The sequence below is a fragment of the Vipera berus genome (genome assembly GCF_964194415.1).
Source record: "Vipera berus genome assembly, chromosome: 4".
NCBI lineage: Eukaryota > Metazoa > Chordata > Lepidosauria > Squamata > Viperidae > Vipera > Vipera berus.
The window spans coordinates 91,034,482-91,051,598 of NC_138206.1; the positions used below are offsets into that span (position 1 = coordinate 91,034,482).

Here is a 17,117-nt window from a genome sequence, read left to right on the forward strand (position 1 = left end):
TAGAAGAATTTGACATAAGGAGAATGGCAGAAAAGCAATTTGGAATGAATTTGTTGAGAAATCAAGAGGACTCAGTTATCTATTTTAGAATATTCTATAAGCAAATTCTACAAAGTTATGAATTTCAGTTAATTAATCTTGAATGTTTAAGGACAAGATTCCAAATGGAACTAATGCTGCATTTCACTTAGAATCTTGATCTCCATTTCTAACTGACAAGAAGCTGCTCAGTGTTTTGTCTTTACATTTAATTCTCCGTCACTTCTTTGCTTCTCCCCCACCCACCCCCAATCTTTCCCCTATAATCGATCACTGAGTCATCTTTGCCCCCACAGACCTTTCTTTCCCCTGTGACGTATTTCTCCCACTTCTGACGGACATACTTATCTCATCCAATGCCTTTATAATGGAATCTCCTTTTTGAAACCAGTAACCACCGAAGGCCCCAATGTGAGAATCAGCACAATAAGAGCAGAAAGGAAGAAAAAGGAGGAGGAAGTTTTCTCCACACTGGACTAGAGGAAAATAGCGCATTCAGATCAAAGTACTTCTGTTTTACAGATGACCACCTCAAGGCAATTCTTCTTCCTGGAAAAAAGGAGCCCAAGATCACTTTCCCAGTGGTGATGCCTGGATGGCTAGTTAGCTAGCTGGCTGCCTCCCTGGATAGTGACAGTCCCAGTCTCAAAGAGCTGCTGAGAATCTGATAAAATGACAAGAAAGGCAACAGTTCTCAAGACCCCAGAGAGAAACCAGATATCTAGCTTCCTTTTGGTGCTGTACCAGACCCAACATGAGCCTAAGCTAATCTGCACAGGGGTCTTTTAAGTCAAAAGTGCTTTGTAAATGCGCCTGTCCCTTTAAAGAAAGGGAACGCTGTTTCTCACACTCTGCCTCTGTGGGTGAACACAAGGTGCTGAGATTGAGCCGCTTGAGAGAGAGAGTAAAGACGATCCAGTGGAAGGAGGAAGGAGGGAGAACCTGCCGGAAAAAAAGAAAGAGGTGAATTGGGGGCAGAAATGAAGATAAGTGAAATAAAGGCAACAGGGCCTGGGGGGAGGTGAGAGTTTTTGTTTAATAGTCATAGGAAGAATAACTGTGTTTTCATGGAGGGTGGGAGATAATAAAATTAATCTAATGTTATTGAAGCTACTCTGGGAGTTAAGAATTGTCTGTTTAACTCAAATAGCATTCTCAACAACCTTTTATGCCTGAACTTCAAAAAACTGAATTTCTAAAAAAATTGTCAGTTAAGATTCACTGGGAAGAGAAATTCCTGTTCTACAGCTGAATCCCAGTACTGTATTAGTTGTTTGGGTTTTCTTTTCATTATTATGGAAATACAAATATTTATGATAGATAGAAGGCTCATACACACTGTTGTTTTGATTGAAAAAACACACTTTTTCCTATTCTGATGCAAGGCTTAAACTAAATGTAAATTCTGAATGAGTAGCAAAAGTTGAATTAAAAAGTATATGTTCACAATAGTTCTACATTTTCATCATTTATTTCTTGGGGTTCTTGATTGTGATGGATTGTATTTATTTTTAAGTGTTGTGCTGAAGCTGACTTTATCACAATAATAGCAAATGTAAAACAGTTCTTGTATAGGGATAGAAATATCATTTTTGTCAACAAAGATTACTGGTTTAAAAGTAGAAAATATTATTTTACACATTTTGTTCTTTGTTTTTTATAGTTTTTCAATTGCTATAATGTCTTTAATAAAAAAAATAATTTTACCAAAAGGACAGTAAAGAAATGTTTCTCATTTCTTGTAAAAGTTGGTTTTACACACTTTTGAAAGATTTCTAATCAGTTTCTTTTGCTTAAATCAGAACAAAATCAGCATTTTAATCCTGAGACTAAAAAATGGAAATAGTATTTTAATATGACACATTGTCTGGAACATTGACCAGATTATGTTTAAAATAAAAAATAATACCTTAAAGAATTATAGATTGAATTCTGATATTATAATGTGTGATTTATGTACTACATATGTGCAACTGAGATTTAGCAAATACATAATATGTATTTTTTTATAGCTCCCATATTATGAAATAGCAATCCAGAAACCTGTTGTGACTTCAAAATGACTTTTCATGTGGAAGGGTTGATAGCTATCATTTTGTTCTACTTGGTCATCCTGTTTGTTGGAATATGGGCTGCTTGGAAGACAAAAAACAGTGGGAGTGATGGAGATCGTCGTGAAGCGATTATAGTTGGTGGAAGAGATATTGGTTTGCTAGTTGGTGGATTTACCATGACTGGTATGTTTCACTCTTTTTACCTATTATTCAAGTGTCATTTATAAGGTGACAGAAATGTATCCTTTCCAAATATACAAGTTTGAAATCAGAGAAAATGCTCATTAGTTTTCATTAAAACTAGAAGGTCTGAATAGTTCTGCCAGAAAGGTTTCAACAAGTTGCTTCCAAATATCTGTACTGAAAATGGTGATTTGTATATTCGTCTTTGAAAATTACAACCCACTAAGTTTTGCGTAATAATACAACATGAACAGTATTAACATACAGCCATTTCTTCTGTACATCCTCTTATTATTTACTACAAAAGCTATTTAGTGAATGAATTACGTTTCCAGCTTTTGTATCAATTTTGATAAAATCAAAAGAAAGCAATGTAAACAAAAAAGTCCTAGCTATTTGCATATCAACCACAACAGGAAAAAAATTAAAATAAAATGCATCAATACCACTTTAGTCTCAGCCAGACACCTCTATTAATTTCAACACAATTACATGAAAAATGTACTAATGCTTCTTCATCATGATTTAGCCAGATAATTTTGGAAAAGGGTGATTCCCAAACTAAATGTTTGTAGTTAAGCCATCATATGCAGAAATGCAAGAGAATCCTGAAAACATTTCATCAGCAATTATTATTCTATGTAATGGATTGCTCATAAGTAGAATCGACCTAGTTCTCTACATAGGATTTCCCCTTCATGATATTTTCACAGATATCAGAAACAATGGACCATGAATTTTCTATTTTTTCAAAATATTTGGACTCCATAATGTTAAATGATGAGTCACAGTGGACTAAATACACTAAAATATATAAAAAGACTATGACAGTGTTACAAACTGTCATGTAAGAATTGTGTAAAATTAAATGAGATATGAAATGACTCCAATCAAACAAAAGGATTTGTCTTTTAATTGGCTTAACGTTTTCTGAAAGAAAGTCACTCGAGTCCCCAATTTTATATTCTTTTTATTTATCTTTGAGTTTTTAATGCTTTGCCTTCAGTTTTCAAAAATCACATTATTGGGGTTTTATTTTTAATTGAAGAATTAATTCCAATATTTTATCACTTCTCGTAATTTTGGTGACATTCTGGTACAGGCAAGAGTATAAATCTATAATAAAGAAAATATTTAATTCAATCATTAAATGAAATCGTCTGCTTTTCACAACATGAAATTTTGTTACAAGAAACTATAGTTCTCTTAAGATAAATAAATAAATATGCACTACAAATAGTTGCTTTCATCTAGTGGATTGCTATTTTCCAGTCATTCAGAGTCACAACTGCCATCATTTTTCAGTGCTGGGTTCTAAAGCCATATGGACTAAGGAGAATTATTTGGTAGATTATCAGTCCTATAAGTATTTGTTGCCATTAACTGTAATTCCTCAATTATTTTTTTTACTTGCAAATATTAAAATATTAAAGATAACCATTTAAATGGTAAAATTGCATTTAATTTTGCCAATAAACTGAATACCAGTCCTGAGAATAATCAGAATTTTTCAGTCTTTTTTGCTAAGAAGAGAGCCAACTGTCTAAGGTTATCTACATTAATATTTATAATGGGAAAATTCTTCAAACAATAGTAAAAATAAGATTTTTTTTTTAAAAAAATAATTAATTCACAAAAGACAGTTAACAAGAAATTACAGAGACCAATTTAGAAACATTGAGCAATAAAACGAAAATAAAATAAGTGACACCATATTTCTATTTCCCTATTTTTATAGCTCTGTATGTGTGTGTGTGTGTATGTACATGGTGTGTGTGTGTAGATACACACATATACAGTTAATATTTGATTTCATTCTAATATTATGGAATTATATTGATATGAAAATTATACATCCAGTTTTACTCTGTGCCTTAAGCTTTTCTTTAAATAGCTGTTCCGAAATTAGGACAATAAAATCTGTAATATATATTAATCAATAAACTTAATAAAACTGATAATTTTATTTTTTCCCTTAATTTGTCTTTGTTTTCCCTTTTAGTTTTACTATTATGTGTGTTATTCATGTTTTGCCTGTATTTTAAATTTCATTTCAAAATAACTTTCAATTTTTTTATCAAAAGAACTGGTAATAACAATCTTACTGAAACTAAAATCAAAACTCTCTGCTCATCACAAGTGAAAATAGTTCCAAAAGGGTGGGGGGGGGAAATTTTTGCTACCTTTTCAACCATAAGGTTATGAAAAATATTCGATACATCAAGGTCTGAAGAATGGGAGTTAATATGAGACATACCGTTCATTAATGTATATCCCAAAGATGCTTTTTCATGAGGCAACTGGACTTTGTTTTTCTTTGAAGACGTTTAGTTTCTCATCCAAGAAGCTCTATGCTCAGCTCAGATGAGAAGCGAAACATCTTCAGAGAAAAACAAGAAAGTCCAGTTGCCTCATGAAAAAGCATCTTTGGGGCAACTATGACCTGGATAACTGAGAATCTCCATAGTCAGTTCCTTAATATTTATTTATTTATTTGATTTATATACCGCCCTTCTCCTGAAGGACTCAGGGCGGTGTACAGGGCAATAAAAATAAGAATACAGGTTACAAGATTTAAGGTTAAATGATTCTGCCCAATGTTGTAGGTTATTTAAAATAATGTTAAAACCCAAACCCATCAGGCCAGGCCGGCTTGTTCGAATAGATAAGTTTTTAGATCACGCCGGAAGGAGCGAAGGTCGGGGGCCATCCGGAGTTCAGCCGGTAAGCGGTTCCAAAGGATTGGTGCACCCACCGAGAATGCTCTCCCCCTGGGGGTCACCAGCCAACATTCTCTGGCCGGTGGTACCCTGAGGAGGCCCTCTCTGTGGGAACGTACGTATATGACTGAAATAATTATCTGAGATATAACATTAATGTATGAATGAAACAATTATAACAGGGCTGAATAGAAAACAGGCTCCTATAATGTACTGAGTTGTAAAGGCATGGAGTATAAATTTAGGGCGACACATGTAAAACAAGGACATGAATGAATAAAATGACTTTGTATTGCTACATGATATACTATTTAATTGTTATTTCTTTTTACTTTAAATGAGGACTAGCTTTTATGGTGTTGATATCTTGGACTTCACTATTTAGTCTTTACCCAGAAAATGTTGGTAAGAGAGAATTTGAAAATATAATAAATAAGTTATCTGCAATTTATTGGAAGAGAATGGATTCCACAAAAAAATATTTGAATAATAATATTTAGAAAAAGAAACAGTTCTATTAGTTCAGGTGAACAGTGATATGAAAATGCTCTGTTTGATGTTCTTTTTTTAAAGGAATCTATACCAGTAGGAGCTAAGCTTGGGTTGAAGTATAGAATTCTTTTGTTCAGTGATGTCACTTAGGTTCTTTTGCAGGATTTTTCTATTTCATTTCCCTACATAATATTTTCCTACCCTACCTATGAAGGTTCAACTGAGTGTGCTAAATTATAATTGCACTACAGGTAGTCTTCAGATGAGAATGGTAATTGAGACTATCAGTAGGCAATGTGATCGTAAACCCACATGTGACCACATCACTTAGGAATGGAAATCCAGCAGTCCCCATTGCTATATTAACTAAATATGACCAATCATTAGACAAGGATCTTCCCCAATCCAAATCACTTCTGGAATGGTCCCTCCCAGCCTTGAGCCTCAGGAAGGCAAGGGACTGCCTCTTCTTCAGTTGTCCTCATCCACCTATCTGGAGCGTGGTGGTTCACAAAGTTAGAATGCTGGGCTGATGATCAGCAGCTTGCATTCAAGACCCACTGCTGCCACAGGGCAGGGTAAGTTCCTGTCACATGCTCCAACTCCTTCTGACCCAGCAGTTCAAAAGCAGTGACCACAAGTAAACTAATGGGTACCACTTTGGTGGACAAGTAAACCAGGACACTAAAGAAGCCCCCAACTGGGCATCCTTCAGGCAACAGTGATGTCACTGGCAAATACTTTCATTATAAAGGAAAAAAATCCACCTATTTTCCCCACCACGATATCTCTGTCCTTTCGGTTACCTTAGGTAAAGGTAAAGGTAAAGGTTCCCCTGCACATGTGTGCTAGTCGTTTCCGACTCTAGGGGCCGGTGCTCATCTCCCTTTCAAAGCCGAAGAGCCAGCGCTTGTCCGAGGACGTCTCCGTGGTCATGTGGCTGGCATGACTAGACGCCAAAGGCGCACGGAATGCTGTTAGCTTCCCACCGTAGTGGTCCCTATTTTTCTACTTGCATTTTTTACGTGCTTTCGAACTGCTAGGTTGGCAGAAGCTGGGACGAGTAACAGGCGCTCACTCTGCTACATGGCACTCGGGATTCGACCCGCCAAACTGCTGACCTTCTGATCGACAAGCTCAGCGTCCTAACCCACTGAGCCACCGCATCCCACCGGTTACCTTGCATTCCATCATCTTTGCTGTCCTTGTTGCCCTGTGCTTACTGGCCTTAACAAGCAGCATTCTATGGTAATGGCACTGAGACTACTGATGGCCCCAGGGCTCTACTTCAGTCCTAGTGCCACATACTAAGGAGACCTGTTGTGTAGGGCAGCAAAGGACCAGAGATGGGGGAATAGATAGGTGGGAAGAGCTGAAGTGACCTTTTGTGGGTGGGCTTCATTTTGATCACAAGATTTCATGGGCACTGCAATGGCCATAACTTGTGTAGATATCATTTGTACAGCACTGCCATGACTTTGAATGGTCGCTGAATAAATGGTCATAATTTGAGGACAATCTCTATAGGGTTTTTTTCTATATTATTCTTGGTTTGTGTGTGGAAAGTGCTACTTTGGCTAGGACAGGACCGCAGTATGGATAACTGATCTACGTAAGGTTTGCTACAAAAGCCAGCAATGCCATCTGAGTGTGCCAGACTATTTTTCTTGCTATATCGATTGTCTGCATAGCCATCATGCAGTTAAAAAAATCTGTTAGCCACATTGGCTTTCAGAACCATTCTGCTACATGTTCTGTCCACTATGTTATATAACATCAACACAAGCAGAATAAACAACAGGACTTTCTCTTCATTCAATAGTCATAGCTTCCTAATATGCTTTGCACCTATTTCTATTTCTAGGAAAGATTTTTGTCTTTAACCAAGTCTTTCCCTTTGAATCGGTTAACAGTGAGTTTCAACTATTTGTTATGTGAATTGTTGGTTAAATTGGTTTTTTTTAAAAAAAAATCTGGCTTGAAAGCCTCCAGAAAAAAAAGGGATATAAATTAATATTATTGTTAGTATTTATATCCTCGTCTTTCACTAGAAGTACAGTATTAGCAACTTGCGGACTGATTACATGCCATGATTTTACAATATACTATTCCTTTGGTAGGAAATAATATCAGAATAATATCTATAATAGCTTTTTTTCATTTCTGTTACTTATATATAGGTCAGAGTACTTCATAATATCCCCTTTTGTCTGTATGGGAGGTATCAGCAGGCATAGGAATTAGGCAACATTTCATATTTGGACAATAGATTAACCTCCACTATGATCCTAGGAAGCCATTCCAATAAATAGTACATTTTATACTATTTTCACTTATTTTATTGAGATATATATTGCTTGCTATCCCAATAGGGAGAGGGGTTTTTTTCTTCTTTTTAATTCTATATTAAACTATTAAATATCCCCCAACTTAGTACCATTCAGATTCGGAATTATGGAGCTTACATTTATCTTAAATATTAAAGCAGCCTGTTATGAAAAATATGTCACTTGTATCAGCTAGCAATCTTGGACATAGGAAGTGTGACCTGGACCGGATTAAGGGAACTTAATCAGACTTTGAGTTTCTGTGTGGCAAAACCTTTGGTACAATTGTGGATTAGTTCTTCCAGTGATCATCAAGACAAGGCTAAGGCTAAGCAACACAAGCCTTATGAATTACACTGAGTCAGTTTGCTCAAAACCGTACTTCCAATTGAAGGAAGCCATTAAGTGGAATACCATACAGACAGACAGAAATGAAGAAGGAAGAGAGTCAGAGAATACCAACTGATTGTTGCCCATAGAAATACAGAGGTTTCACCTGGGACATCTGTACAAGTAGTCCTTGACTTACAACAGTTCATTTAGTGGCTTTCAAAGTGACAGTGGCATTGAAAAACAGTGATTTATGACTGTTTTTCATACTTACAAATGTTGCGGCATCTCCATGCTCATGTGATCAGAATTCAGATGCTTGGCAACTGATTCACATTTATGATGGTTGTCATGTCCTGGAGTCACATGATCATAAAGTGGGGCAAAACTCACTTAACAAATTTTTCACTTAGCAGCAGAAATTTTGGGATTACCTGTACTCCTTTTGGCAACCAGAGATTACTCATTACTACATGATGATACCAGTCTGCATTCTCCTTGTGTCCAACTAACAATTTCACTCGAAGAATGGGAGACCCTATTATTCAGCAACTTTATTAATAATCTTGAATGTCTCTTCAGAAGATCACAGGGCTAATGATGGCCATTACGTATGAATTAATGTGGATCCGTGATGTATTTCTTAGTTCTTAAAATATTTTTACAAGGCAACCTGTAGGAGACATAATCATTGCCATTATAATGCAAAATTTCACTAAATATCCGAACATCCTCCCAGCTTGACTAATAATATGTATCTTTGTGAGCTGCTGCTGAAGTGCTCAGTATGGTGATACTACTGAAAATCAGTTAACTAGGTACTCAGAAAAGAGCTACTTAACAGTACTTCATTGTCATTTCTTCTGTGAGTAAGGATGAGACTTTTGTGGAAATACACAGTCTAAGAGATAAAAAGGAGTCTAAGCAAAGACAAAGTAACAAGAACATTTAGGCTAGCATTTTGAGGTATTATATGCCAGTTAAATTTTACTTTTATTTCTTTTTCTCTTTCCCATTACTTATTAAAATAGACTAAATCTACTAATTTTTAGAGTATAATGTAAATTTGCAAATTACATGCATGCAGATAGGTCTTTAGATGAAATGTGACTGTGTGCAATGTCATTCTTCATTATATTATTTTTGTTACACAAATCAATTATTTAATTTTGCTTTCTCCATCCACTGTGCAATGGATGTCATCCACTTCTTCCGCAGCCACCTGGGTAGGAGGCGGTTATATCAATGGAACAGCCGAAGCAGTGTATCTTCCAGATTTTGGACTAGCCTGGGCTCAGGCACCCATTGGGTATTCTCTTAGCCTCGTTGTAGGTAAGCTAAGAAAGCGGAAGAAAAATATATTGTTAAAATGAAAAGCATAAAGTTGAAGTCAATGTTCTATGAATACCTGTTCCTGTATTTCTCTTTCATTGTAAATGAATTTGGGGAGGATGGTTGGAGCCAACAGTAGAGATGGTATCTGCAGAACTATGTTCATCTATCTTGTAACAAGATATTAAGGACAAAATATTTGTCAAAGCCTGGTGTTATTTAGTGGTTTTGTTGTGGCCAGTTTTAAAAATGTATGGGAAACTTAGAGGAGGCCCCTTCTCTTATTTTCCTCTCAATATTGGGTGGCATTATGAATTAGTCATTGTTAGATTAAACTATTTACTAAACAAGTTAAAAGTGATGGAAATTAAGTCCTGTTGATTTTTATGAATCATAGTATCAAAAGCTTGGGACAATTTAGGCCAGTGATGGCAAACCTTTTAGAGACCGAGTGCCCAAACTGCAACCCAAAACCCACTTATGTATCATCGGGTGCTGGGTGGGCGTGGCCCATTGGGTAGGAGTGGCCAATTTGGTGGGCGTGGCCCATTGGGTGGGCATGGCTGCGGTGTAACGGCAGACTGGTTGGGACTAAAAAGTTCAATCAATTCCAACTTTACGAGATCTTTCTTCTCATGAGAAGTTGAAATTGATTGATTGAACCTCTTTTTTTTTTGCACATGGCAGTGGAGGCCTAAAGCGAAAAATTTTTATAAAACCCAGCTGAAGGCCTAGGACTGGGCCGATGGCGTGCATGCCCACAAAGAGGGCTCTGCGTGTCACCTGTGGCACCCATGCCATAGGTTCGCCACCACGGATTTAGGCCATTGTCCAACTTCCTGTTCAGGGCAGGAGTACAAATTAAAGCATCTAACCATATGAGAATATAACCTTTGCTTTAATATACCCAACTCAGTTTTGTAACAAATTACTTTTCACTACTGATTTTTTGCTTGGTTGGGATAACTGCTCTACATAAGACTAACTAAAGGAGTTGCACACATTAAATCTGTGTCCAAGTGATACAGACCTAATGCCGACTATAACATTCAACTAGTCATTGCACTATCAATCAGTAATATTAACAAGTATAAGAACCTAAATTTCATTACTATACAGCCGCTTTAACAATCATTGAGAAGAAAGACTTATTGGATTATTATATTATGGGAAATGATTTAAATATGAGTTATGTCTCTCATAAGCAGTCTGATATTACATATATAAAACAAAACATCCTCCATTTTTACAGATGGCTACTTGATCCAGAAAAATAATTAGAATCCAAACTTTTTAATGCATCTTTTAGGTGGCTTGTTTTTTGCAAAGCCCATGCGTTCCAAAGGGTATGTGACAATGTTGGATCCATTTCAGCAAATCTATGGAAAAAGGATGGGAGGGCTTATCTTCATACCTGCCCTGATGGGAGAAATGTTCTGGGCAGCAGCCATCTTTTCTGCACTAGGTAAGGAATTCTGTAAACAAATCAATTGTATAAAATCGGTCTGAATGAGGATAAAATATGCAAATTGATAAAGATGCTCTTTTAAACAAATGCTTAAAAATTGAACAAGCCTTCTCAAATTTACAAGATAACTATAGCGTGGTAGTGCTAATCAGAACAACGATAGCAAAATATTGTGTAGAAAAGCCAGGTGTTCTCTTTTTTATAGTAATAGTTGAAGAAAGTAATCATGAAAGGATTTAGCTGTACAATTGGATTTACAGAGATTTTGAGTGAGGATGGCACAATTCAAAATGTATTTTTAAACATTTAAAAACTTTTGGCCTATGTAGTGAATACCTTCATATCTGAAAGTCTAAATATTTAGATAGATAGATAGATAGATAGATAGATAGATAGATAGATAGATAGATAGATAGATAGATAGATTGATAGAATGATAGATAGATATAGAGATAGAGATAGAGATAGAGATAGAGATAGAGATAGATATATGCCATTTAGTTGTAACATAAAGGATTGTATAGATCTGTGCATGCTGAGATTTATCACTGCAAACTTGTATATCCATTTAAATGTGTACCTAATGAATAACTAGCCTGAGCCCTGCTGAAGGCATAAAATTGAATAATTTTATTTATCTATTTAGATTGTATAAGATCATTTCACTCACAATTTATGACAGTGGGTGAACTACACCAGTAAAAATAAAACACAATAAAAGTCAAAAAATAAATACAATACAAAACACAATCAATTTAGGAGAAAACTGGGTATTATAAAACACTTTCAGAGGAAAATGGTTCATCTACTACCTCGTTATAATAATAGTTATAATATCACCTTATTTAAGTACTCAAGTTGGCAACTAATAATATATGCCTTTGAATATTAAAACCAATATGAATGTTAATTTATGACCTATAGCCTGATAAGGCGTATGTCATTTCCTTAAACTGTTCTTTTAAAAGCAAAGGGAGCTGGAATGAATAATAGCACTTATTGGCAAAAGGTTGGCAAAAAGAGATTATTGGAAGAAGAGAAAATCAAGCAAAGCTACTATGTGGATTACAGAATTATAGAAACTAATTGTTATTGATTTTTTTAAAATATAAACCCAGACAACATGCTGTTTACCAAATATTAAGGTGATTATATTAAAAAAATCAATAAAATATATTTAAAAAGAAAAAAGAAAAAGAAAGCCACTTCCTACCTAGAGAGAACAATTTGAAATCTTCAACTGACAGATTCTTTTCCCTGATATTTATTTACTTGCTTATTTAACATGGTATACTGCTGACCACCAATGCCATTTTTTCAATTAAAATTGTTGTTGTTAGCTGTGAAGTCGTGTCCGACCCAACGCGACCCCATGGACAACGTTCCTCCAAGCCTTCCTGTCCTCTACCATCTTCTGGAGTCCATTTAAGCTCACACCTACTGCTTCACTGACTCCATCCAGCCACCTCATTCTCTGTCGTCCACTTCTTCTATTGCCCTCAATCTTTCCCAGCATTAGGCTCTTCTCCAGTGAGTCCTTCCTTCTCATTAGGTGGCCAAAGTATTTGAGTTTCAGTTTCAGAATCTGGCCTTCTAAAGAGCAGTCAGGGTTGATTTCCTCTAGGACTGACTGGTTTGATTGCCTTGCAGTGCAAGGGACTCGCAGGAATCTTCTCCAGCACCATAGTTCAAAGGCCTCAATTCTTTGGCGCTCAGCCTTTCTTATGGTCCAACTTTCACAGTCATACATTGCAACTGGGAAGACAATAGCCTTGACTATACGCACTTTTGTTGGCAGGGTGATGTCTCTGCTTTTTAGTATGCTGTCTAGATTTCCCATGGCTTTCCTCCCCATAAGCAAGTGTCTTTTAATTTCTTGGCTACAATCCCCATCTGCAGTGATCTTGGAGCCCAGGAAAATAAAATCTGTCACTACCTCCATTTCTTCCCCATCTATTTGCCAGGAATTGAGAGGGCCGGATGCCATGATCTTGGTTTTCTTAAGGTTAAGTTTCAGGCCAACTTTTGCACTCTCCTTCACCTGCAACAAGAGGCTCTTTAGTTCTTCTTCACTTTCTGCCATTATAGTGGTATCATCTGTATATCTTAGGTTGTTGATATTTCTCCTGGCAATCTTAATTCCAACTTTTGATTCATCTAGCCCTGCCTTTCTCATGATGTGCTCTGCATATAAGTTAAATAGGCAGGGCGACAGTATACAGCCTTGCCGGACTCCTTTCCCAATTTTGAACCAATCAGTGGTTCTGTGTCCAGTTCTCTGTTGCTTTTTGACCCGCATATAGGTTTCTCAAGGGACAAATAAGATGGTCTGGTACTCCCATCCCTTTAAGAACTTGCCACAGTTTGTTGTGATCCACACAATCAAAGCCTTTGGCATAGTCAATGAAGCAGATGTTTTTCTGGAACTCCATAGCTTTCTCCATGATCCAGCGTATGTTGGCAATTTGATCTCTAGTTCCTCTTCAAAATCCTCTTCAAAATCCTGCCTGTACTTCTGGTAGTTCTCGATCCACATACTGCTGGAGTCTAGCTTGTAGGATTTTAAGCATACCTTTACTAGTGAGTACAATGGTGTGATAGTTTGAACATTCTTTGGCACTGCCTTTCTTTGGAATTGGAATGTAAACTGATCTTTTCCAATCCTGTGGCCACTGTTGAGTTTGGGCTAAGTTTGTAAGCCGCCCTGAGTCTTCGGAGAAGGGCGGGATATAAATGGAATTAAAATAAAAAAATAAATAATATGTGGCTAAAGGAGTGGTGTAAAGGAGAAGGCTTTGGTTACATTAGTCACGATGTCTGTAGCTGGTCCAATGAAAAAAATGTACAAAAGAGATGGTCTGCATCCATCCAAGAAAGGGACTGAGTTATTTGGCAATAAATTCATAACTTTTCTGGAGGAACATTTAAACTAAACAACAGGGACAGTGAGTTAATTGATACAGACCATCACTGTCCCCGGCAATCTAGGAAAATAGGGGAAGTCAGGCAGCACACAAGTTATGTAGCAAGTAAACACAGGGTCAGTCATAAAGGATTTAAATGTCTATACACCAATGTACAGAGTATGAACAGTAAGCAGGGTGAACTAGAAATTCAGGTAAATGAGGGCGGATATGATATTGTTGCCATTACGGAAACATGGTGGGATGAAACCCACAAATGGAACACACAGCTAGAGGGATTTAAACTATTTAAAAGAAAGAGACTAAACAAAAGAGGAGGTGGAGTTGCTCTATATATAAGGAATAACTTTATCTCTACAGAAATACTGTAGAGCACAACAATGATGAAAACTGTAAACTTGAATGCATTTGGGTCAATATAAAAGGGGGGGAAATGACATTGCCATAGGTGTATACTATAGGCTGCCCAACCAAGCAGAAGAAATAGATGAACTTTTTGCTAGTCAGCTAACTAAGGTATGTAGGAAGCCCATCACAATAGTAATGGGGGACTTTAATTACCCTGATATCAACTGGGAGACAAACTCTGCACCAAGTGGAAGATCAAACAGATTTCTGACAAACCTAGCAAACAACTTTCTCTCCCAAAAAGTAGAGAAGGGAACTAGGGGATTAGCCATATTGGATTTAATTCTCACTAACAGAGATGAAATGATAGAAAGTGTCGAAGCCACAGGAACCTTGGGGGGAAGTGATCATGCAATATTGGAATTCAACATTCTGGAAGCACAAGCAATAGAACACAGCCAAACTAGAGTCTTGGACTTTAAAAGAGCTAATTTCAATAAACTTAGAGAGACCTTGGGAAGAATTCCATGGATGAGAATCCTAAAGGGGAAAACAACTCAAGAAGCTTGGAAAATTTTGAAAAGTGAGATAATAAAGGCCCAGTCTAGCACAATACCAACAAGGAAGAAAAATAACAGCTTTCAAAAGAAACCAGCATGGCTGCATAAAGAACTCTCTAATAAATTGAAAGATAAAGAGGACAAGTATAACAAGTGGAAAGAGGGGCACATATCTAAGGCAGAATATCAGCAAATAGCCAGTGCCTGCAAAGAGAAAGTGAGGAAAGCTAAAATGAACTAAGGCTTACGACCAAAGTCAAAAATAACAAAAAAAGCTTCTTTCAACATATAAAAAACAAGAAAAAAGTTAAGGAAATGATTGGTCCATTAGTGGGGGAAAGTGGCAAGAAGGTGACAAGCAACAGGGAGAAAGCAGAACTATTTAACTCATTTTCTGCATCTGTCTTATACAAAGGGAAAAAACAGTCCAACCTACCAGCTGAGCTATTCAAAATCTTAAAAGACGATGCAGTAAAAGTGCTACACTCAATTTGCCAGCAAAACCAGTGCCATTAAAAAACAGAATAGAAACGCAAGTTAAGATAGGCAAGAAAATGGTAAGTGAGCACCTGTCCAGCCTAGACGAGTTCAAATCACCAGGACCAGATGGATTACACCCCAACCTTCTCAAGGAACTGGCAGACATGATCTCAGAACCACTGAACTATATTTTTCAACGATCCTGGAGCACTGGGGAACTACCAGAGGACTGGAAGAGAGCTGATGTAGTTCCCATCTTCAAAAAAGGGGGAAAAATAGATCCTGGAAACTACAGACCTATCAGCCAGACCTCAATACCTGGGAAGATTCTGGAAAAGATAATCAACAAACAACAAATCAGCGAACACCTTGATGCAAACAAAGTCATCACTAAAAGTCAACATGGGTTTGTCAAAAACAGATCATGCCAAACAAATCTTATCGCATTCTTTGACCAAGTGACAAAATTAGTGGACCAGAGGAATGCTGTAGATATAATTTACTTGGACTTCAGTAAGGCATTTGATAAAGTAGATCACAACCTACTACTTGATAAGTTAGAAAAATGTGGGTTAGATAGCATCACCACCAGATGGATTCATAGCTGGCTGACAGGCCGTACTCAGCCTGTGGTCCTCAATGGAACTGCATCTACATGGAAGGAAGTGTGTAGTGAGGTGCCCCAGAGCTCTGTTCTTGACCCAGTGCTCTTCAACATCTTCATCAATGATTTGGATGAGGGGATAGATGGGGAACTCATCAAATCTGCAGATGACACCAAGCTGGGAGGAATAGCCAATACTCCAGAAGATAGGCTTAAAATACAGGAGGATCTGGACAGATTCAAACACTGGGCGCTATCTAACAAAATGAAATTCAGTGGTGAAAAAAGTAAGGTTCTACATTTAGGCAGGAAAAATCAAATGCACAGGTATAGCATAGGTGGTACCTTGCTCAATAGTAGTAACTGTGAAAGGGAACTCGGAGTCCTAGTGGACAATCACTTCAATATGAGCCAGCAGTGTGCTGCACCTGCCAAAAAAGCCAACACAGTGCTTTGCTAACAAAGGAATAGAATCAAGATCACGTGAAGTATTAATACCACTTTACAATGCCTTGGTAAGGCCACACTTGGAATATTGCATCCAGTTTTGGTCACCACGATGTAAAAAAGATGTTGAGACTCTAGAAAGGGTACAGAGAAGAGCAACAAAGATGATTGGGGGACTGGAGGTTAAAACATATAGGGAACGGTTGCTGGAATTGGGTATGTGTAGTTTAATGAAGAGAAGGGTGAGGGGTGACATGATAGCAGTGTTCCAATATCTCAGGGGCTGCCACAAAGAAGAGGGAGTCAAGCTATTCTCCAAAGCACCTGAAAGCAGGACAAGAAGCAATGGATGGAAACTAGTCAAGGAGAGAAGCAAACTAGAACTAAGGAGAAACTTCCTGACAGTTAGAACTATTAAGCAGTGGAACAACCTGCCTCCAGAAGTGGCGAATGCTCCAACACTGGAAGTTTTTAAGAAGAGACTGGACAGCCATTTGCCTGAAATGGTATAGGGCAGGGGTAGGCAACCTCGGCTCTTTTATGACTCATGGACTTCAACTCCCAGAATTCCTGAGTCAGCACCATGAGTCATAAAAGAGCCGAGGTTGCCTACCCCTGGTATATGGTTTCCTGCCTGAGCAGGGGGTTGGACTAGATGACCTCCAAGGTCCCTTCCATCATCATCATCATCATCATCATCGTCGTTGTTGTTGTTGTTGTTGTTGTTATTATTATTATTTGCAAAGCTTCCTCAGACAGCCATTTTGCTTCCTTGCATTTCTTTTTCTTTGGGATGGTTTTAGTTGCTA

The 17,117-nt window shown here is 37.2% G+C and overlaps 1 protein-coding gene across 1 annotated transcript in view; it reads left to right on the forward strand.

The window, feature by feature from the left end:
- Window positions 1-2,098: 2,098 nt before the first annotated feature.
- The window catches only part of SLC5A7 (solute carrier family 5 member 7), a gene marked incomplete at both ends in the record, with an annotated part of 29,935 nt that continues 14,916 nt past the window's right edge, over window positions 2,099-17,117 (forward strand). Inside the window, 3 exons of the mRNA XM_081326394.1 lie at window positions 2,099-2,276; window positions 9,364-9,477; window positions 10,787-10,942. Coding sequence (XP_081182520.1) covers window positions 2,099-2,276; window positions 9,364-9,477; window positions 10,787-10,942 — 448 coding nt within the window. The remainder of the gene's footprint in view (window positions 2,277-9,363; window positions 9,478-10,786; window positions 10,943-17,117) is intronic.